This window comes from Prunus dulcis, chromosome 3 (genome assembly GCF_902201215.1).
Source record: "Prunus dulcis chromosome 3, ALMONDv2, whole genome shotgun sequence".
In the NCBI taxonomy this organism is placed as follows: Eukaryota; Viridiplantae; Streptophyta; class Magnoliopsida; order Rosales; family Rosaceae; genus Prunus; species Prunus dulcis.
Genome location: NC_047652.1, coordinates 1,698,223 through 1,722,231, shown reverse-complemented (window position 1 = coordinate 1,722,231; position 24,009 = coordinate 1,698,223). Strand labels below are relative to the sequence as shown.

The window sequence follows — 24,009 nt, the reverse complement described above, 5'->3', positions numbered from 1 at the left end:
TTACATGAGCTCCATTGATCTATAATCAATAACATGACAGATTATAGTCTGTGAATGCTAACATGGTATCACTGAGCCAGGTTTGATCGTGTAGCTCGGCGTTTGAATCTGTGAAGGAAGTGAGCTGCGTTTTCTGTCAAATCCTGCTCTCTGTGAAATCTGTCTAACATGGCAGGATCTGGAGGTGGTGAGCTGCGTGCTCCAATCTTCAATGGTGAGAACTATGAGTTCTGGAGCATAAGGATGAAAACCATTTTCAAATCTCATGGGATTTGGGAGCTGGTTGAGAGAGGAATAGAAGGCTCAGATTCGAAGGGAGCTGATGAATCTGATACAAAACAAAAGGAAAAAGAGGAATCAAGTGGTTCTGGGAAGATGGCTATAGCTGAGATCCTGATGAAGGATGCTAAGGCCTTGGGGTTGATTCAAGGAGCAGTATCTGAGGTGATCTTCCCCAGGATTTCTCATGAAGAATCATCTCATGGAGCCTGGAACATCCTGAAGCAAAAATTTCATGGTGATAAGCAGGTAAGAAGTGTAAAACTGCAGGGTCTTCGTAGAGAATTTGAATATACTAGAATGAGAGAGGATGAATCTCTATCTGCTTATCTTACAAAGTTGTTTGATCTAATAAACCAAATGAGAGGTTATGGAGAAGAACTATCTAGAGAAAGAATTGTGCAGAAAATGTTAATTAGTCTGCTGCCTGGATATGATCCAATCTGTTCTGTAATTGAACATTCAAGGGATCTAGATGTAATTGAGGTTCAAGAGGTGGTAGCCTCATTGAAGAGCTTTGCTCAAAGATTGGAAAGACATCATGAGAACAAGACTGAGAAGGCCTTTGCTAGTCTGAGTATAGATACCAAATCAGCTAAGGCCACTGGAAATCAGAATTCCAAGCAGCAGAAGAATTGGAAAGACAAAGGGAAGAAGTGGGATAATAAACCTACTGATGGAACTAAAACTCCTTGCAAACATTGTGGGAAATTGCATTATGGAGAATGTAGGTTCAAGGGCAAACCAAAGTGCTATAACTGTGACAAGCTTGGTCACATTGCCAAAGACTGCTATAGCAAGAAACCTGAACAGCAGCAGCAGCTTCAGTTTGCTACTCAGGTTACTTCTTCACCAACCATGTTCTATGCTAACAATGCAACTGAGAAAAGGTCCATGGAAGAGGTATGGTACTTGGACAGTGGGTGTAGTAACCACATGACTGGCAGAGAAGATGTTTTGATTGATATTGATAGGAATGTGACTGCAAAAGTTGCTATGGGAACAGGACAGTTGGTTGATGTTATTGGAAAAGGAAGCCTGACGGTTGAAACTAAAATGGGAAGGAAATATATCAAGGAGGTGCTATTGGTATCTGGTCTCAAAGAGAACCTACTCAGTGTTGGACAAATGATGGAGCATGGATATTTCCTAATTTTTGGAGATAACAAGGCAGAAGTCTATGATGATAGCTCTCTTTCAAATCTGGTGGCTAGAGTGGATATGAAAGGAAATAGAAGTTTTCCTTTGAAACTTCAAACAGACTTACATATTGCTCTAACTGCAAGCATTAACCAATCAACTTTGCTTTGGCATAGGAGAATGGGGCACTTAAACATGCAGAGTTTGAAACTGCTGCAGAATGAAGACATGGTGTTTGGTTTGCCAGAAATCAAAAATACAAATGCAGTACGTGAAGGCTGCACTTTTGGAAAACACTGCAGGAAGGCATTTCCAAAAGAGGCAACCAGCAGAGCTTCAACTCCACTGGAATTGGTACACACTGATGTGTGTGGCCCAATGCAAACTGTTACCAAAGCATGAAACAGGTATTTCCTCACCTTTATAGATGACTGTACAAGAATGTGCTGGATCTATTTCTTGAGATGCAAATCTGAGGTATTCACAGTGTTTAAGAGGTTTAGAGCCACTGTTGAATTGCAAAGTGGATATAAGGTGAAGAAACTAAGAAGTGATAGGGGAGGAGAGTACACCTCTAATGAGTTCAATAAATTTTGTGATGAAATGGGAATGGAGAGGCAGCTTACAGTGGCATACTCACCACAGCAAATGGTGTGGCTGAGAGGAAAAACAGAACCATAGTGGAGATGGCCAAGTGTATGATGATTGAGAAGGGCATGCCACTTGAGTTCTGGGCAGAAACTGTGAATACTGCAGTATATGTTCTAAACAGAAGTCCAACTAAAGCTCTGGACAAGAAAACACCATTTGAAGCCTATAGTGGGAGAAAGCCAGGACTTAAACACTTAAAAGTGTTTGGATCTGTGTGCTATGCACATGTTCCAAATCCACAGAGGCAGAAACTGGATTCAACAAGCAACAGATGTGTGTTTCTAGGATATGGCAGCTGTGAGAAAGGGTATAGGCTATATGACATTGCCACTGGAAAAGTGATTATCTCAAGGGATGTGGTATTCAATGAAGAAGCTAGCTGGGATTGGAATGCACAGCAAGAATGCAGTGTTTCAGTGCCATTTACTGATGCTGTGTCTGAAAAGGAGAAAGGGAGCTATGACACAGTTGTGAAGCAAGCAGAACATTCAATTGAGAATGAGTTGCTAACAGAAGACAATGAAGAAAGATCTGTGGTTGACACAGGTACTCAAGATATTGACCACACTCCATTGAGATACAAAAGTCTTACAGAGATCTATGAAAGATGCAACATCTGTATCATTGAACCAGAAACCTTTGAAGAAGCTGTCAAGGATGCAGCATGGCAAAAGGCAATGGAAGCAGAACTTGAGATGATTGAGAAGAATGAAACTTGGGATTTGGTAAAAAGACCATCTGATAAACCTATAGTTGGTGTCAAATGGATCTTTAAAGTCAAGCTAAATCTGGATGGTTCTGTTCAGAAAAACAAAGCAAGGCTAGTAGCTAAAGGCTACACTCAAAAGCCAGGAATTGATTTCAATGAGACATTTGCACCTGTTGCTCGGCTTGACACAGTTAGAACACTGATTGCTATGGCTGCTCAGAAAAGGTGGAAACTGTTTCAGCTTGATGTAAAGTCAGCCTTCTTAAATGGAGTGCTACAAGAGGAGGTGTATGTAGATCAACCTCCAGGATTTGTGGTTCAAGGCAAGGAAGACAGAGTTTATAGACTCAAGAAGGCTCTTTATGGTCTCAAACAAGCTCCAAGAGCTTGGTATGAAGAAATTAATTCATACTTTGCTACTGCAGGATTTCAGAAAAGTCCTAGTGAGGCTACATTATATGTGAAAGCTGCAGAAAGTGGAATCCTAATTGTTTCACTATATGTAGATGATATCATCTACACAGGAAGCTCTGAAGAATTGGTGATGAGTTTTAAAACTGAAATGATGAAGAGATATGAAATGACATATCGGGGATTGTTGCATCATTTTCTGGGATTGGGTGTGATACAAGCTGAGCCCTACATCTTCTTGCATCAGAAAAAATATGCAAGAACACTGCTGGACAAGTTTGGATTAAAGGACTGTAAAGCAGTGTCAACTCCACTTGCTATGAATGAGAAGTTATCCAAGGAGGATGGAAGTGAACAGGTTGATGAAAAGCTGTACAGACAGATTGTTGGAAGCTTACTATATCTGACTGCAACAAGGCCAGATATCATGTTTGCTGCAAGTCTCTTAGCAAGATACATGCATGGACCTACAAAGAAACATATGGGAACTGCTAAGAGAGTACTTAGATACATTCAAGGTACTCTAGACTATGGCATTGCATATGAGAAAGGAAAAGAGGCAATGCTGGTTGGATATTGTGACAGTGATTGGTCAGGCTGTGAAGATGATATGAGGAGCACATCTGGCTATGCCTTTCACCTTGGATCAGGTGTTTTCTCTTGGGCATCTGTTAAGCAGAGCAGTGTTGCTCTATCCACTGCAGAGGCAGAATATGTTAGTGCAGTTGAAGCTACAGCTCAAGCAGTCTGGTTAAGGTTTGTTCTATCTGATTTTGGTGAAGAACAAGTTGAGGCTACACCAATCCTATGTGACAACACTTCTGCAATTGCAATAACAAAGAATCTTGTGCATCATCACAGGACAAGACACATAAGCAGAAGATTTCATTTCATTCGAGATGCTTTGCAAAATGGTGAGATTGATCTGCTATACTGCAGAACTGAAGAGTAGAATGCAGATATCTTCACTAAGGCATTGGCAAGGAATCGATTTGAATATCTAAGGAGCAAGCTTGGAATTATCTCAGCTAAACACTTAGAAGGGAGTGTTAAAGTATAAGAGATTTAGCTGAGGTTTTTGGTTAAATTGTGAGCCTTTGGATCACAGTCCAAATGGACAGCTAAGATGTATTCTTAGGTGTAGTAGGTTTGTGCCAAGTGTAGCTATCTCATAGGGTAGTTAATCATTGGTTAGATTTGATGATGTAAGAGAGAATATTCTTTTCTTTTACTGTTACATTGGTATGCACAGATTGTGCATGACAGAGTGAGAAAATACAGACTGATATTTTCATCTTCTTCTTCTCCAAGTTTTCTCTCTACATTTTTACATGAGCTCCATTGATCTATAATCAATAACATGACAGATTATAGTCTGTGAATGCTAACAAGAAACACATTTTCTTTGGTTTGATTGTACATGCTAACTGTAATATTAGTCAACACATTTAGTCTTGGATACCTGCCACACATTTGTGTTGCAGTGGAACACACTCCCTGACCATCCCATATGATATGCAACAGTCACTTCCTCCCACAGAGGACTGTCAGTAAACTTGAAAAATAACCTGAAAGGAGTTACCTCTGCGCTAAGTGATTCCAAAAATAAATCAACTGTGATTACCAATTACCACTGGTACATGAACTCAGTAATTCTTTCACTTCGCTTACAGGAGATCACGGGAGTTTTCAACAAGAACTGCATGATCAGCTATTCAGCCTACCGAAACATTTTTCCCATTTGGGCCCTTGGAGAATATCGTTGTCAGGTATTGGAGGCCCTCTGAATGATGTTCAATGCTTAGTATTCCAGAAAATGAATTGTTTTCATCAACATGTATGAGGGCTCCTTGAACTCAGCTCAAATCAATGTACTTCATAAATTAATGTTTATCAATTTACAACATGTCTTTGATCACATGAGTTTTCGTTATGCATTAGTTGTAACAATTCTGGACATCAACAAGGGTCTTCTGCAGCAAAGCAGTGTCCAAATAAACAAGGGTTTGTGGCCCCAAAGTAGAGTCATTTTAGGAAGGTTATCAAGGGTTGTGAACCTTCTTCCTTCTTTTCAAATTGATCATTTTAGGAACATCTGACACGGTCTTTTTGCCCGTTAATGTTGTAATCGTAGTCATCGCCTAAGAAAAGCATAATTAACATATGGCACAAATAGAAATTTTATTTTGTTTTATAATTTGAACAGGAAATTCAATCTCATTGAATTGTAAATAGGTAACCTAACTTCCTCATAGATTTATTGACACATTGCTTATACACAGTTATTCTCAATAGGCATCAAGCTGAACCTCGTAAAAAAAAAACAGGCTATTATATGTTTCATCCTTTAAGTTGGATGAGCTACACAATACAGCACTTAGGGTTTGGAAGGCAATGGGACCTGCTTGCGGTACTCTGCAAGAGCCCACAGAGGGTAGATATTTCTGTAAGTTGCATAATGTAGCATGCAGTTCTTCTGGAATACTCCAGTGATTTCCTGCCATAATTCAATGATTAGTGGTTAGATTAAGCGTATTCCAACATGGTATGTTATTTTGTATTTGATCTTTCTCAATCATCAAGATTATAATGCAAGTCAACAAGATTGCAATGCAAGTCATCAATATTACAATGAAAGTCATGTTGTGCTAAGAAATATACCTGTTGGGGAAAATCACCATTTTCCATTTGAGAATTGATAATCAACTTCGCTGCACGATGAAGACGTGCAGGGTCTCTGTCTGCCTGTCCAGCATGAATCAGACCCATCATAGCCCATGCAGTGTGTACTAAATTTGATCGGTTTCCTTCGAGCGGAACGTACTCCTGTGTCACCCAACACAAAGACATTATAATGTAAGACAATGGGATTGTTTAAGAAACTTGAAGCTTAAAAATATAACACCTCCCACATTTTACCTTTTTGGGACATGAAAGGTAGCTCTCTCCCCAACCACCATTCTCTCTCTGTGTTTTGAGTAGAAAGTTAACCCCTTTGCGCATGGCTAAACAATTATTGAAAGTCTTGCCGGCAGCTGCTAACCCTCCAAGGGCAAACCAGGAACCATATGTGAAGCAAACTCCCCAATTTCCATACCATGAACCATCTGGCATTTGTATGTTTTGAAGGTACTCTGTGGCATTGGTAATGAAATGATCAATCTCTTTCTTCCTGTGCCCAGGGTACAACTTCTTAAACAGAACCAAAGCCTGAATTGCAGATGAAGTGCACTCAACATATTCATGCTCAACCACAATGTCCTCGAAGAATTCAGTGGGATTTAACATCTAGAGGAAGTAAAAAAGAATTCAGTGGGATTCAACATATCTGTTAATGGATATTTCAAGAAAATTAACTTCTTACACATCTGACATATTTGCATAAGAACATGACCAATTTGTTAAAATTCTTACTTCTAACCAGTCTGCAGCTCCTGCTGGTTCCCAGGCTGCTACACCACCATTTTTACTCTGCAATGATTTGTAAAATAAGGCTTTTTTATTTATGAGTTTATGACTAGAGGTGCAAGATAAGAGTACTTGAAGACACATTAGTTGTCACCTGTAGGGAAAGTAGGACGTTGACAGAATCATATAATCGCTCAGGTTCCATTTTTTCACCAATTATCTCTGGTCGCATCATCGAGAACAGCAGGCAACACTGTAGAGGGGGCTATCGTGAGAAACATGGAGATAACAAACAGGGTGGATATCTAAATTGAAGCGTTCGTTACCTTTAAACCCTCTGCAGTGCAATCAGAAACTTGCCATCCATGGTCTTGATCAGAGAAAGTCCATGATCCTTTGGAAATATGGCGGTACATGCTTTTGAAGTCACCAGATGGATTGTCCTTCACCTGTACAGTTTGGGTGCAAGGGATTCATTAGTCTGAACAAATTAATGGTTACACATTCACATTTAAAAAAAATGATAATTGAGTTCACTGATGTTAAAAATGAACCTGAGATTTCTTGATGAAGTCATGTCCTCTAGCGAGCGTAGGTCCAATTTCGTCAGTGAGATTGCTAGCAAGCAAAGCTTGAATGGCAAAACCAGTATCCCATTGTTGGCTGCCAAAACTCTGCATATAGTTGAGTTACACTTTGAATTAATGACCAAAGGAGCAAAACTCTGTCTCAAAATTAAATGCATACAACTATATAGTGAAGAGTAAATGTTTGAAAATTCAAAATCACAGTAAAGTTCACTGTATGGTGTTTAACTGCTACTGTTTAAACAAAATGTGTACTAACTTGCATCTTCATCCCATCTTCAGCAACCCATAAATAATCTGGGATTCTGGCAAGATGCTTCTTAAAATAGTCCCCATTTGGATCTTCAGCCCAACAAGCAAGCATGCATAACACCTGTTCAAGTAAGGCAAAATTTGTAAATAACATGAGACCTCAAAACTATTAGCATCCTTCATTGATTCTGTAATTGCATTACCTTTTCAACACATCCAATGGTAATATATCTGCTGTTCTCATCTTCATAATGAATATGCTTCATTGTTACTTGAAGAGCTTTTTCTCTGATCAACTTGTTAAACGGCCAGCGATTAAGAAGAGGCTCTGTACATATGTAGAGACTATCCCACATGATGTCCTGTATCCAAGGGTGAGGGTAGTAGATATCCTCCTGCAATTAAATTACTGTAATCAGGTTCTGTAATTGAACAAGAAACATAAACTGATTAACTAGTTTAATTAAGTTAAACTCACTTTTGCGCAGAGATGGCGCACTCCCTTCCAATTAATTTCATGGTAAGGTTGAGCATATAGTTCTTCCCTCAACTGCAGAATGAGAGGAGTGATTGGGCCAACAAACCTCTTCCCATATAAATATGACATAGGCATGTAAACCATCCTACAATAGCACCACATTTTTGCTGCATTTTCAAGATAAAAGAGGTTAAAAATTAAGACTTTTAACTAAATCACAAGGACACTCCTGGAGTTTGCAGAATTCTTCAATCAGCAGGTGTGCTAACCTGGGTGCATAGGAAGAAATGAAGGCAGCATCCAAAACTCGGGCGGCATTGGGTTGCTTCCAGACCACTCAAACACGCCAAGTATCTACAACAAAAGCAACATACTTATATTAATTGAAGCCTAATAAATGCACCTAGCACTCATATTTTTTCCATTCAACAAGGCCATACGTACCGAAAGCCAAGTCTTTCCCCAAGAGGGCATGTGTGTGACACTACCATGATCAAGAATCCATTTCCTTGCTCTGGCACAAGCATTGTCCTGGCCTCCATCAGGTCCTTCTCCAAGAATGCGCATACAAATGTAGCTCAGGGCTGTGCCGAACATGGTGCTGTGTCCTTCAATATGTAATCCCCAACCACCATCTTGATTCTGAAAATACATTACCATTCTTTATATACTAGTTTAACACAAAATATGCACAATGAGTGGAAATTAAATTTAAAAATTGATCCCATTTGTGTGAACCAAATAAATAAGTGTGCACCTGATGATAGTATATGTAACGCAGAATTTCTCTGCGATGCTCTGCTGGGAATACAGTATTAAGATGCCCTGTAATGTATGTACACATGACCTGCAAAAAAAAAAAACAAAAAAACAAAAAAAGAATTAAAAAGGGAAAATTAGTAAAACGCTCCAAAATTTTAGTAAAAAATTCTCTAATAAATAACTGTAATTATAAGGAAATTAGAAATTATATACTCACCAAAGGAGGAAGGAAAAACAATGGGCCAGCATTTTCAGAAGGCCAATGGCCATCACTTGCCTGCAAGGCTGAAAAGAAGTGAACAGATCTTCTCAGTGAGGCTGTTGCCTTTTCATATGTGATTTCCTCGCCATCCTCAACCTTTACTGGGGGAATTGTCTGCTTGAAGTTCTTCTCTTTTAGGAACTGCAGTTTAGTGAACAGAGGAGAGGATTGGGATTTGTATTAGAGAAAAAGTAAGTTAATTCATGATGCTGATTTCAGTGGGGGTGCTAAGGTTTTGGAGGCACTAGGCGAACCACTAAAAATGTGACCTTCTACTTTTTATATATATTTATGTAAATTTTTTTGGATAAGTAGAAAAAAATTATATGAACTCAAAGTCACAATTGTAACTTAAAAAGAATCAAATAAAATGTAATTCACATAATAATTTTATAAAATACATCAAAACATCACTTAAATATCGCTTATCTTAAACTTTTCAATGCAAAAAGTATCAATTAACTTTACATAATCAAGTTTTTCTACCATGTCCTTTTCAATATAAAATATAAAAACTAAATATAAAGCTTGTGGATTTTTACCTTCTTATTCTTGCGCTTCCTCTTGCATTTTTTAAAAAATACTAATAATTGGTCCTTTATTAAGTTTCCTTTTTAAAGTTTTAGAGAAGATAATTGGGCTTTTTAAAAAACAATACTTGGGCTTAATATAATATCAATACGGTACAAAAGTAACATATAATATATATATATATAGTCTCGATTTTTTGGACTATAGGGGTTCAAGAGATTTGTGTCACTCACCGTTGGATATAAATTCAACGGTTCACTCACTCTTGCACTCCTTTTAAGAAATTTTTTTAAACCGTTGGATGTTACATTCAACGGTAGGTGACCACAATCTCTTGGACCATTGTGGTCCAAAAGATCGGATTATATATATATATATATATATATACATATATATATATATAGTGGTTTATAAAAATTGAGGGCAATTCTAATTTGGAGTCCTTAGACGACTGCCTTACCCGCCTATCTTCTGGGTGATTATAGAACAAACTTATGAGTGCTAATTGAAAACAAGAAAAAGAATTCAAAATTTGACAGGTTTAAAGCTAACTATTTGTCTAGTTGTATTTTTCTTTATTTCTTTATTTTACTTTTTTATTTATTTATAAGATATGATATCAAGTTTGAAACCCCTTTCAAGATTTTTATAATAATTTAATAATAAAAACCAGGACAAACATACACACACTCCTGTTCTCTTGCTAAACTTAAGTCTAAGAAGAAGAGAACATTACTAAGTAGTATAAGTACTAACGAAATTAAGTGGATAAAGACCTGCATACGCCATAGGAGGTCACCACTAGGCTTGACCTGATAGCGATTATTGTAGAAATTAAGACGAGCTTCTTCCACCTCGGCTCGCTCTTCGGGAGTTCCTGCCTCGGCATCAAACTCAAATATCTGCCTCCCCACAAAGTCGTTTGTGCTGTAGATATAAGGATCATTCCCTCCATCTGCAACCTTAAGCTTCCACATTCTTCAAATATCTCTTTCTTATTATATATATATATATATAGCTACCAACTGCTGTTTTACCTTGATATATATCTTCTCAGTAAGAAACCTGTTTCATGCATATGCAATGTATAAGTCACAATGAATACACCATAAAGATGTGCTAAGTAGCTTGGTGAATCTATATATATATATATATACACATAGGATCCCCTGGCTTTCCATATTTTGTAAATGTCTGAATTGTTGTATATATAGTGTGTACGGATATTTGTGTGTGTGTGTGTGTGTGTGAGAGAGAGAGAGAGAGAGAAACCCCGTACGTACAGTTTGCAGTTTGCAAAGAAGCTGCTGCAGAAACCGTATTGTAGAGTTTGGTTATATAGCTAAGAATGAAAGAGAGGTGGGGTTGGCCAGCTAGCGTTGTATATGTATGGTTAATACGCGCAGAGAGAGAGAGAGAGAGAGAGAGAGACCCCTAGTGCAGTTTGCAAAGAAGATTGAATTTGGTTATAACGAGATGAAATGCAGGAGAACTTTATAGACAAAACAAACAATATGAGGCATACATGCCATGTGATGTTATTGTTTTTGGTAATTAAGCTGATCAGCTATATGTCATTTTTTTCAACGAAGTCGGCGTTAACCCTGATTGCTATGGCCACGGCCAAGCCATGACAGATCCCTTAATTACGTGTATGCCTTGATGTGATAAACTGGTGATCTTGTGAGAGGAGATTTATCATACGTACTACTAAAGCGTCATATGTTTGTGTAGGTGACTCGATACAAGTCATATTGTGTAAGTCCCATATATATAAATAAAATAATAATATACAGTTAAAATATATATAATCCACTTTTAATTACACTAATGCTTTTTTAAGGTAAAAACCCCACATAATTTGTACAAGTAGCGAAACTCCTGTTGGGTCACTAAAACTTTCAACTCTTAATTCCTAACTCATTTATAATGATGAAAGCCGAATATTGGGTTAGGTGTGTGGGGACATGAAAGCCGAGTTACAACCACCAAAGAAAGGTACACCACTCATTTTTCGTCAAGGCTGCTGTGGATTTCTAATCTGTTGTTTGAAATGTTTAAGATTCACGCTCAATTTCTTAACATCTAATCAAGCTATTGTGTAACAAGTGAGGAACTGGTTTTGATTAGTTATTTTTAATGCCTTGTATGATTAAGAACTTCAATATTCTACTTTGTATGATAATAAGACAGAGTCTGATACAACAGTATAAAAATCAAGTTACACTGCCGGATATGACCTTTACACTATTGACGTTGCCCAATTTGAGCTTTAAGATATAAGAAAGAGTAAATATCCTTGTATTGAGATTAAAACAGGCTATATTACAACTTGGAACTGAATATCTCTCTATTCAGTTCAAGATACAAAGAGTTGATGATAACTAAAGAACTTATAAGACTAATTCTATAAACTAGGAATCATTCCAAATGATGACAGAGCAATAAACAAAAGAAATCTCAAGAGTGGTCAGCTGGAAATCTTAAAATGAAGAGTGTAATTTGAATTCAATGAGATCAGGTATTGATTAAGTTTGAATGTTAATCTCATTTTGAATGTGAGAGAGATTGTCTATGTCCCGTGCATTTCCAAATTGGTAGTATATATAACCCTCTTGGTATTTGTATATGCACGTGTGGTGATAAGATGGCTGAATCTGCTATCAATCCTTCTTGGTGAACTCGAATGCCTTGATTCTTAAGTTGACGGTGAGAACTGGCCTTAGTCCTGTCTTTTATTGACAAGTTAGTTCAGTAGGCCTTTAATGTTCAAATCGCATTTAATGTGGTTGCTTAGTCCTTGGTTTACCACCTAAAATCTCCCCCAGCTGTCAAGATTAGACGAAATCCTTTGGGTAAACCCATTTAAAACTGTGGGTAAAAGTACCAAGTAAAAGATCAAACAAGTTTGGGCTGCAGCCATTGGGTCCATGACTTGACCCAATTGAGACGTTATCTCTTCCTTAGCTTGGATAGAAACCTTGACTTTTTGGCCCAAAGCTAATTCTCGTGATGATTGAGGCCCTTACCCCAGATGTTATTCTCTCATGATATCAAGAGTCTATTGACTTACAGTCAGAAATTTTTCTTCTTTTCTATTCCTCATGGCCTCTTCTTCTGATTTCGGTGATGCTCTTCCCTCTGTCTCTCAAGCTGTTCATTTCAAGCTTGATCGAAATAACTATCCCATTTGGTTGGTCTAGATTCTCCCTCTCCTCAAGAGCCGTAATATGATGTCCTTTGTCAAAGATGATGCCATCGCTCCTCTTCCTTTTCTTAGGAATGACAAGGGCAAGCTTACTGATGTCATTAATCCTACTTACGATACTTCGATTCAACAAGAACAATTGGTTTTATCCTGGATCAATAGTTCTCTTAGTTCTACAGTTCTTGCCACTGTCGGTCGTCTTACTTACTTCTGCTCATTCTACTAGGGTGGCTCTTGAAAAATGTTTCGCCTCTCTGAATCAGAATCGGATTTTGCAGCTTCGTAGTGAACTCTTTCGTACTGCTCGTGGTGATTCCTCCATTGTTGATTACTTGGACAAGGTCAATGTTATTGCCGACAACCTCACGTTATCTGGTTCTCCTATTCCTGACTCCAATCTTCTTGCTATCATTATGAATAATGTTGGGCCCTTATATGAGTCTATTGTTGCGTCTGCTCAAGCCTGTGAAACCCCTATTACATATGCCGATCTTGAGGCTCTCTTACTCTTTGCTGAACAACGCCATCTTGCGGTTCATGCTCCTGCATGTGATGGTCGTGTTGAAGTTGGCTCACCTAAAGATATGAAAGGAGTGAAGGAAACAGACGGTCAAAAGAGTTGTAGTCGTTTTGACTGGGCTTTGCCGCTCGAGTGGCAAAATAGTGGTTTCTTGCCTAGGCACTGGCGCTCGAGAGAAACCTGCTCGCTCTCGAGCGACAAAGCGAGAATTCACGCTTTCTGCTAGAGCAGAAGGCGAGTCTCCAACGCGGATCCTTGGTGAATTAGGATAGATTGTCACCCTATGACATATAAATAGGCACTTTAATGCTAGATTATTATAACGTGAGAAAACTAAGGCATGAAATTGGGTTTGAGCCAAGAGTGAGAGAAAAGAGAGCTAGGGTTTGTCAGATAGCAAAGGGGGTTCTTCATTGTAACCAAATTGGTTCTTTCATACTAGTGAATTTCTCAGGGATCACCAAGAGGACATAGGCACAACGCTAAATTTCTATAAATTCTTGTGTTGTTTGTTTGCTTCTTTACTTTTCGATTTGTGTGTGCTTTATCTTTGTGTGGTTTATGTCTGATAGTTCTATAGTCCATCAACGACAAGGTCTTGGAGTGTTTTTCACAACATATTGTCCCACAAAATCCAAATGCCACTAGAGTAACAATTGGCATTCACAACCAAGGAAAATCATTCTTGACAACAAATGCAACCAGAGTCCAACACACCATTCTTGACATCAACAAGGATCTTCTGCATCAAAGCACTTGTCCAAATAAACAAGGGTTTGTGGCCCCAAAGTAGAGTCATTAGTAGGGTTAAAGGCCCTTAAACTGACTGGTGCATTTCTGGAAGGTTACCAAGGGTTGTGGACTTTCTTGCTTCTTTTCAATTGATCATTTTAAGAACATCTCACACGTATTTTCACTCGTTAATGTTGTAATTGTAGCATAATTTAGTGTATGACACAAATATATTTTTCTTTAATTAAAATTGAATTGTATAGTTAATCTAACTTTCTCATAGATTTATTGACACATTGTGTACAGGCATCAAGCTGAGCCTCATAAAAATGAATTCCAACAATTGGCTCTTATATATATGTTGCATCCTTTAAGTTGGATGAGCTGCACAATACAGTATTTAGGCTTTGGAAGGCAATGGGACCCACTTGCGGTACTCTGCAAGAGCCCACAGGGGGTAGATGTTTCTGTAAGCTGCATAATGAAGCATGCAGTTCTTCATGATCACTCCTGTAATTTCCTGCCATAGTTCAGTGATTAATGGTTAGAAAAAGTTACAAGTAAAAGTTAAGCAGATTGTAATGCAAGTCATGCTATGCTAAGAAAGGTACCTGTTGGGGAAAATCCCCATTTTCCATTTGAGAATTGATAATCAACTTCGCCGCGCGATGAAGAGGTGCAGGGTCTCTGTCTGCCTGTCCAGCATGAATCAGACCCATCATAGCCCATCCAGTGTGCACTAAATTTGATCGGTTTCCTTCTAGCGGAACGTACTCCTGAATCACCCACCACAGAGATAAATATTTTAATGTAAGACAATAGGATTGTTTAAGAAACTTGAAGCTTAAAAAGACAATCCACCTCCCTCATTTTACCTTTTTGGGACATGAAAGGTAGCTCTCTCCCCAACCACCATTCTCTCTTTGTGTTTTGAGTAAAAAGTTAACCCCTTTGCGCGTGGCTAAACAATTATTGAAAGTCTTGCCGGCAGCTGCTAACCCTCCAAGGGCAAACCAGGAACCATATGTGAAGCAAACTCCCCAATTTCCATACCTGTGCAAAATGGTCCTCAACTAAGTTATTCTTCTCCTCTAGTTGTTAATTGAAACAAACATTTATATATTTACATATCTGACTATCTAAACATACCATGAACCATCTGGCATTTGTATACTTTCAATGTACTGCGTAGCATTGGTAATGGAATGATCAATCTCTTTCTTCCTGTGCCCAGGATACAACTTCTTAAACAGAACCAAAGCCTGAATTGCAGTTGAAGTGCATTCAACATATTCATGCTCAACCACAATGTCCACGAAGAATTCAGTGGGATTTAACATCTAGGGGAAACAAAAAAGAGAAAGAGACTACAGAGTAAGTATCTGCTAATGGATATTTCAAGAACATTAACTTCTTACTTCTAACCAATCTGACTCCAATTTGTTAAAATGCTTACTTCTAACCAATCTGCAGCTCCTGCTGGTTCCCAGGCTGCCAAACCACCATTTTTACTCTGCAATGAGTTGTGAAATAAAGCTTTTTAATTCATGAGTTGAGTACAGAGACATAGAAGACCCAATTTGCTTACTGCAGGGAAACCACATGCTACTCAAACTCATATTTATGACTTAAGATGCAAGATAAGAGTACTTGAAGACACATTAGCTGTTACCTGAAGGGAAAGTAGGACATTGACAGAATCATATAATCGCTCAGGTTCCATTTTTTCACCAACTATATCTGGTCGCATCATCGAGAACAGCAGGCAACACTGTACAGGGGGCTATTGTGAGAAACCTGGAGATAATTAACCAACAGGGTGGATATCTCAATTGAAGCGCTCATTACCTTTAAACCCTCTGCAGTGCAATCAGAAACTTGCCATCCATGGTCTTGATCAGAGAAAGTCCATGATCCCTTGGAAATATGGCGGTACATGCTTTTGAAGTCACCTGATGGATTGTCCTTGACCTGTACAGTTTGAGTGCAAAGGATTCATTAGTCTGAACAAATGAATGGTTACACATTTACATTTTTAAAAAAATGATAATTTAGTTGACTCTAGTTAAAATTGAACCTGAGATTTCTTGATGAAGTCATGTCCTCTAGCCAGCGTAGGTCCAATTTCATCAGTGAGATTGCTAGCAAGCAAAGCTTGAATTGCAAACCCAGTATCCCACTCTTGACTACCAAAACTCTGCATATATCAGTCAAACAATAAATATGTCAACTTCTAGGTGAGTTACTCCTTAAAATTAAAAGCATTTGTGAATAGAAAAAATAATAAAGAAGTTTACAACAGTCCATAAATAATTTGGGATGCTTTGTATACCAACCTGCATCTTCATCCCATCTTCAGCAACCCATAAATAATCTGGGATCCTAGCAAGATGCTTCTTAAAATAGTCTCCATTTGGATCTTCAGCCCAACAAGCAAGCATACATAACACCTGTTCAAGTAATGCAAATAACATGATGAGAATCTGAAAAGCTAATATTTTTCTCCAGTCTCCTATAAGGTACATCAGTATCCTTATCCACATTACCTTTTCCACACATCCAGTGGTAATATATCTGCTGTTTTCATCTTCATAATGAATATGCTTCATTGTTACTTGAAGAGCTTTTTCTCTGATCAACTTGTTAAACGGCCAGCGAGTAAAAAGAGGCTCTGTACATATGTAGAGACTATCCCACATAATGTCCTGTATCCAAGGGTGAGGGTAGTAGATATCCTCCTGCAATTAAATTACCGTAATCAGGTTCTGTACATAAACAAGAATCATAAACTGATTAATTCATTTAACTAAGTTTAACTCACTTTCGCGCAGTGATGGCGAACTCCCTTCCAATTAATTTCATTGTAAGGTTGAGCATATAGTTCTTCCCTTAATTGCAGAATGAGAGGTGTGATTGGGCCAACAAACCTCTTCCCATATAAATATGACATAGGCATGTAAACCATCCTACAATAGCACCACATTTTTGCTGCATTTTCAAGATAAAAGAGGTTAAAAATGAAGAGTCCTAACTAAATCACAAGGACACTCCTTGAGTTTGCAGAGTTCTTCAATCTGCAGGTGTGCTAACCTGGATGCATAGGAAGAAATGAAGGCAGCATCCAAAACTCCGGCGGCATTGGGTTGCTTCCAGACCACTCAAACACGCCAAGTATCTACAACAAAAGCAACATACTCATATTAATTGAAGCCTAATAAATGCAACTATTACTCATATTTTTTCCATTCAACAAGGCCATACGTACCGAAAGCCAAGTCTTTCCCCAAGAGGGCATGTGTGTGACACTACCATGATCAAGAATCCATTTCCTTGCTCTGGCACAAGCATTGTCCTGGCCTCCATCGGGTCCTCCTCCGAGAATGCGCATACAAATGTAGCTCAGGGCTGTGCAGAACATGGTGCTATGGCCTTCAATATGTAATCCCCAACCACCATCTTGATTCTGAAAATACATTACCATTCTTTATATACTAGTTTAACACAAAATATGCACAAGGAGTGGAAATTGAATATAAAATTTGATCCCATGTGTGTGAACAAATATACCAAATAAGTACGTCACTGATGATAGTATATGTAACGCAGAATTTCTTTGCGATGCTCAGCTGGGAATACAGTATTAAGATGCCCTGTAATGTATGTACACATGACCTGAAAAAAAATGAATTAAAAAGGGAAAATTAGTAAAACGCTCCAAAATTTTAGTAAAAAACTCTAATAAATAACTGTAATTATAAGGAAATTAGAAATTATACACGCACCAAAGGAGGAAGGAAAAACAATGGGCCAGCATTTTCAGCAGGCCAATGGCCGTCACTTGCCTGCAAGGCTTAAAAGAAGTGAACAGATCTTCTCAGTGAGGCTGTTGCCTTTTCATATGTGATTTCCTCGCCATCCTCAACCTTTACTGGGGGAATTGTCTGCTTGAAGTTCTTCTCTTTTAGGAACTGCAGTTTAGTGAACAGAGGAGAGGATTAGGATTGGTATTAGAGAAAAAGTAAGTTAATTCATGATGCTGATTACAGTGGGGGTGCTAAGTTTTGGAGGCACTAGCACTAGGCGAACCACCAAAATGTGACCTTATGTTTTTTTTTTTTTGGATAGGTAGAAAAAAATTATATGAACTCAAAGTCACAATTGTAATCTAAAATAAACAAACAAAATTTAATTCACATAAAAACTATAAAATACATCAAAATATCACTTAAATATCACTTTTTTTTTGTGGACAAAATCACTTAAATATCACTCGTCTTACATTTTTCGATGCAAAAAGTATCAATTAACTTTACATAATGAAGTTTTTCTATCATGTCTTTTTCAATATCTATATATATAAAGCAAAGAGCAGAGAATGGTGAAACATTCAAAATACTAGAAAATGTCATTTGTTAAAGTCACATTTTTTCATATTAAAAAAAATTAAAATTAAAAACAAAAATCAAATAATAAGTCATACTTTTATGGAACATAACTACCCATATTATTTTTTCTTAATTCAAAAAATAATAATAAAATAATAAAAAAACCAATTGGCACATGCGTGAGCATGTGCCAAGAGGCTTGTAAAATATAAAGCAATAGTCTTGTAGGTTTTTACCTTCTTGTTCTTCCTCCAGGAACACATCCTCTTGCAGTACATATATTAACTCATTAATTTTTTTAACTTTTTAAAAAATAATAATAATTAGTCCTTTATTGAGTTTCCTTTTCTAAGTTTTAGAGTAGATAATTGGGCTTTTTTAAAAACAATACTTGCGCTTAATATAATATCAATACAGTACAATATATATATATATCAGTCCCCTTCTATTGAGGGATTCCTCAAATAACCCTTTAGAGTACCCTACAATTTTTTTCCCAATGATCCAAACCATCTATTTTTTAGGTCTTCATTCATAGATCATCCTTACAAAAAATTAGACAAATCGGAACCCATTTCGACATCCAATTGTATCTTACAAAATCAATGAACACGGTGCTTCAAGAAAATACTAAAATTTCAATAACTCAATTGAGTGGTCAAATGATATCTGATTCAAGTGATTTTTTGTAGAGATGATCTTTGAATGAGTATCTACAAAATAGATTGTTTGGATTAGTGAAATACAATCCGGAGTGGGGCCTACAAGGGGTATCCCTCAAATAAGCTTATTTGAGGGATCCCTCAATGGAAGCTCTATATATATATATATATATATATATATATATATATTGGCTTATAAAAATTAGGGGCCTTTCTAATTTGGAGTCCTTAGACGACCGCCTTACCCACCTATCCTCTAGGTGATTATAGAACGAACTTATGAGTGCTAATTAAAAACAAGAAAAAGTATTCAAAATTTGACAGGTTTAATGCTAACTATTTGTCTAGTTGTATTTTTTTTTCTTTTTTTTACTTTTTTTTTTATAAGATACTAGCCCCTTGGCACATGCTTGTCGATTGGTTTTTTTTTTCTTTATTTATTTATTTTTAGAATTAAGAAAAGATAACATGGGTAGTTATATTCCATAAAAATAGGACCTATTATTTGATTTTGTTTTCAATTTTAAATTTTTTAAAATGAAAAAAATGTGAATTTATCATATTATCCTCATTTAATTAATAATTTTAATTCTTAATGTTTGAATTAACTAAAAATATTTTTTGGTATTTTGAATGTTTCACCATTCTCTGCTTTTTGCTTTATATATATAGATGATATCAAGTTTGAAATCCTTTTCAAGATTTTTATAATAATTTAATAATAAAAACCAAGCCAACATACACACACTCATGTTCTCTTGTCTAAGTGCCAGTTTGGCATTGCTTTTTTGGGGTGATAAGTGATTTTTAAAAATTTTTGAGAAGCCCAACCTGTTTGGTAAACTGTGAGAAAATCACTTATTGTTAAAAATTGCTGTGAGAGAAAGCTATAAGGGAAAGCAGCTAATGTAGTGCTTTCATTTTCTGATTATGCAGGAATCAATTTCGAAGAGGAGTTGGGTTTAATGATTAATTGGCAATCATTTTTTGATTATGAGTAAAATCAATACCAACAACACTTTTAACAAAATTTTTACCAAACGCCAAACTACTTTCTCTCACAGCTGATTTCTCTCACAGCAAATTTGACAGCGATTATTTTCGCAGCACAGCAATGCCAAACTGGCCCTAAGTGGCAGTTTGACATTGCTTATTTAGGGTGATAAGTGATTTTTAAAAAAATTTGAGAAGCCCAGCCCGTTTGATAAACTATGAGAAAATCACTTATTGTTAAAAATTGCTGTGAGAGAAAGCTATAAATGAAAGCATGTAATGAGGTACTTTCATTTTCTGATTATGTAGAAATCAGTTTTGAAGAGGCGCTATGACAGGACCCGATCCTAATTCCACTTTGGAATTCGAACCAAGCCATGTGCGTGTCCAACATCTGGCAACTGTCGGACACAAATGACCATTTTACCCTTCCTGCTACAGTTACTATGAAAACTTTCTCTGGACTCTTGCCGAAAATTCGGCAGAGTCTCCCTTGTATTTTGACTAAATCCAAATTTTTTCACCTGTCAAACAATCGAATAAATCCACACCAACTGCCAGAATAGGATAACCAAATATTTGCCAGCTTATGTTTTCCACTAAAACTAGATATCAGAGCAATTTCTAAAGTTCACAGGGTTTCAAGGATTTTTCCACAAAACTCTACCTTACTTCTACGGCCTGGGGGCGAAAAACAGGTTGAAAATGTGAGTGGACAAAAATAATGTTCTTGGAAACAATTTTATAACCATAATAACCCCCATTTAAAAATACAATAACGCTACGGGCACCAACTTGTTTACCAACTTTTGAATACCAACACATGTGGCACATGACATGGCAACCTATGTCATCTGCCACCTCATTTATTTTAATTACATAATTTGTTATATAAATAAAAGAATTTCACACCGAAAAAAGAAAAAAGAAAAAGAAAAAGAGTGTCAATTCCCCTGGCAGGTCTCGGGCGTCACGCAGTCTACCCGAGCCGCAAACTAGCGAAATCATGGGACTATGATCAGCCTGATCCGCCGGCAGGTCTCGATGACACCAAGTTGACTCGAGCCGCTCTGGTAAGATACAGGGGACCGTAGTCAGCCTGATCCGCAATCCTGGCAGGTCTCGGGGACACAAAGTCAGCCGAGCCGCAAATCCTGGCAGGTCTCGGGACACCAAGTCTGCCGAGTCGCAAATCCTGGCACTCACGGTCCGAGCGTCCCCGAAACTCGTGAGGCAAAGTCAAGTGCACTGACATAACTGAAATCAGACTGAATGTCCGTAGACATCGATCCGACTGTGGGTAATCATCAAATAAAAAGGTGTGTACATGGTGGTTCTAAACAACTATTTTAGAAAAACCTAATAATTCTCTGTAATCTGATAAATCTGAGGTAAGCTGCCATCTCTGTATCACAAATCTCAAGTCTACTGCTCAACTGAGTAATATAAAAACAAAGATGTTACACGCTACATTTCTTGCTCAGAAAAACATGTAATAACACTTATGCGAGATCAGATACTGAAATTTATTCCGATAAACTCCTTTTATAAAAACTTATTTATATAAAATCAATATAAAATCACTTATGAAATCTTATTTATAGAAATCATCTATATAACTTATTTATATAAAGACCTTTATGAAAGAAAGTCCACTCACAGCTGGTCCGAGCTAGCTGGACCTCTTGAAGGTCCCTCCTGCGGTTCTGTCGGGCCTCGGTGCATGATTATCCATGAATAATAAATTAATAAACTGCTGAATAAAAAGTATTTAAATTAAACACCCTGCCCCGGCTCCTAGAAATACGTGCACTCGTTTTAAAGTTACTCATACGCCCACATTAGCCTTTCAGACTCTTAGATCAGTTTTGGAAGACCCGACGCTTAACTTAAGCAATAAGCTGCCAGATCGGCCGACTCGAGACCCGTAGGGTCCACGATCTCCGATTGCCAATCTGGGCTTCCCTGAAGGTTCCTTACAGAGAAGGAACCATGTTTCGCCAATTTGGTCCGAAACGGACGGTCGGATTAGCCAAAATCGCGTTATCGCTTAAAATCCAAACCCTAGCCCCAGGGTTCGCGATTTCGGAGTATCCGGGACTCCGATTCGCAATCCGTAGAATCCTACACGATCCTGAAATCGTGTAGACCGACATATCCAAAATTCAGTGCGATCCAACGATTTAACGACACTGCACCCAAGTATCGCGCGATATGGAAAATCCGTTCGGGCCTCAAACAGACTCCGAATCGAGATCCGCGAAATCCTACGCGCTCGTGATGACACGAGGATCTCAAAACTGTCTAGAGTCACTTCACCACCCTCGCCCACGCGCTGCCCCATGCGCGGGCCGATTCGGGTGTCCAAAGCGATTTCGGGTGGTCAAAAAATCTCGGAACCAAGACTCCAAACTCCTATCCTAGGTAAAACACCCCATTTGGAGTCACTTTTGTTCATGGACATACCTCAAAAAGTGACCAGAAACGGCCGATCACGGAAGCCAAAGTTTCGGCCGATTTTCAAATCGAAAATTGAACGTTCTAGAGCTAAAATCGATTGAGACCCATGCATCCATCAGCTAGAACACGAAAAATAGCTGAGAAACCATACCTTACTCGATCGATTTGGTAGAGAATTGAAGGAGAACGAAGAGCTCAAAGTTCAAACTGGAAATCCGGCAAAAATGGCAGATTCCGGCGAGCTCCTGCCACGGCAAGGGCGGCGGCTGGTCAAGAAATGACGGCGGTCGAGTGGTGATTCGTTTGGTACCAACGGCGGAGATCGGCTCCAAGTGTGGCGGTCGTGGCGACGTCGAAAGCGAGCGGAGGTCGGGCTGCTGGGCGAAATCGGGAGGAGAGAGAAATGAGGAGAGAGAAGGGAGGAAGGGATAAAAAATCTGACCTTTTGACCAAATTACCATTTTGCCCTTTGCGGTATTTTGATCGTATTTTCTTCGTTACAAGTCCGATTCGAGTCTACTCCATGTCTACGGACTCGTTTCGCCGTGCTTTACGCAACGGCGCAAGCGGAATTGCCAAATTCTTCCTTGATCAAAAAGTCAACTTTTTCCCTATTAATTAATGCAAGGGCAAAATTGTCTTTTTGCTAGAAGTTATTAATCCTACTTTTTAGATATTTTATTTCTTTTTAGATATTTTGTTTTGGGTTATTACACGCTAGGTTTAATGATTATGCTGCAATCATTTTCTGATTATGCTGGAGTCAGTACCAACAACACTTTTAACAAAAAATTTACCAAACGCCAAACTGTTTTCTCTCACAGCTGATTTCTCTCACAGCAAATCTGACAACGATTATTTTCACAGCACATCAATGCTAAACTGGCCCTAAAAGGGAACATTACCAAGTACTAACGAAATTAAGTGGATAAATACCTGCATACGCCATAGGATGTCACTGCTAGGCTTGACCTGATAGCGATTATTGTAGAAATTAAGACGAGCTTCTTCCACCTCAGCTCGCTCTTCTGGAGTTCCTGCCTCGGCATCAAACTCAGATATCTGCCTCCCCACAAAGTCGTTTGTGCTGTAGAGGTAAGGGTCATTCCCTCCATCTGCAACCTTAAGCTTCCACATTCTTCAAATATATATATAAAGCTATATATAGCTACCAACTGCTGTTCTACCTTGATATCTATCTTCTCAGTAAGAACCTGTTTCATGCATATGCAATGTATAAGTCACAATGAATACACCATAAAGATGTGCTAAGTAGCTTGGTGAATCTATATATATATATATACACATAGGATCCCCTGGCTTTCCATATTTTGTAAATGTCTGAATTGTTGTATATATAGTGTGTACGGATATTTGTGTGTGTGTGTGTGTGTGTGAGAGAGAGAGAGAGAGAGAAACCCCGTACGTACAGTTTGCAGTTTGCAAAGAAGCTGCTGCAGAAACCGTATTGTAGAGTTTGGTTATATAGCTAAGAATGAAAGAGAGGTGGGGTTGGCCAGCTAGCGTTGTATATGTATGGTTAATACGCGCAGAGAGAGAGAGAGAGAGACCCCTAGTG

General features: G+C 38.1%; 1 protein-coding gene and 1 pseudogene across 2 annotated transcripts in view; both read right to left on the bottom strand.

Annotated features, from left to right (window-relative positions):
* LOC117622047 (beta-amyrin synthase-like) overlaps window positions 1-10,923 on the bottom strand; it is a 25,140-nt gene extending 14,217 nt beyond the window's left edge. Inside the window, exons 1-16 of one of the 2 annotated variants that reach the window (XM_034352556.1) lie at window positions 10,754-10,914; window positions 10,247-10,535; window positions 8,895-9,080; window positions 8,673-8,762; window positions 8,360-8,557; window positions 8,185-8,269; window positions 7,916-8,082; window positions 7,641-7,832; window positions 7,445-7,558; window positions 7,153-7,272; window positions 6,925-7,047; window positions 6,753-6,851; window positions 6,605-6,661; window positions 6,110-6,478; window positions 5,852-6,016; window positions 5,355-5,687 (exon numbers count right to left, since the gene is read on the bottom strand). In XM_034352556.1, coding sequence (XP_034208447.1) covers window positions 5,568-5,687; window positions 5,852-6,016; window positions 6,110-6,478; window positions 6,605-6,661; window positions 6,753-6,851; window positions 6,925-7,047; window positions 7,153-7,272; window positions 7,445-7,558; window positions 7,641-7,832; window positions 7,916-8,082; window positions 8,185-8,269; window positions 8,360-8,557; window positions 8,673-8,762; window positions 8,895-9,080; window positions 10,247-10,447 — 2,286 coding nt within the window. In that variant the 5' untranslated portion in view covers window positions 10,448-10,535; window positions 10,754-10,914 and the 3' untranslated portion in view covers window positions 5,355-5,567. Of the gene's footprint in view, window positions 1-5,354; window positions 5,688-5,851; window positions 6,017-6,109; window positions 6,479-6,604; window positions 6,662-6,752; window positions 6,852-6,924; window positions 7,048-7,152; window positions 7,273-7,444; window positions 7,559-7,640; window positions 7,833-7,915; window positions 8,083-8,184; window positions 8,270-8,359; window positions 8,558-8,672; window positions 8,763-8,894; window positions 9,081-10,246; window positions 10,536-10,753 lie in introns of those variants that run through there. The other variant, XM_034352557.1, reaches the window with a different exon arrangement.
* Window positions 10,924-14,201: 3,278 nt separating this feature from the next.
* Window positions 14,202-23,567, bottom strand: LOC117622043 (annotated as a pseudogene).
* Between the last annotated feature and the right edge of the window lie 442 nt (window positions 23,568-24,009).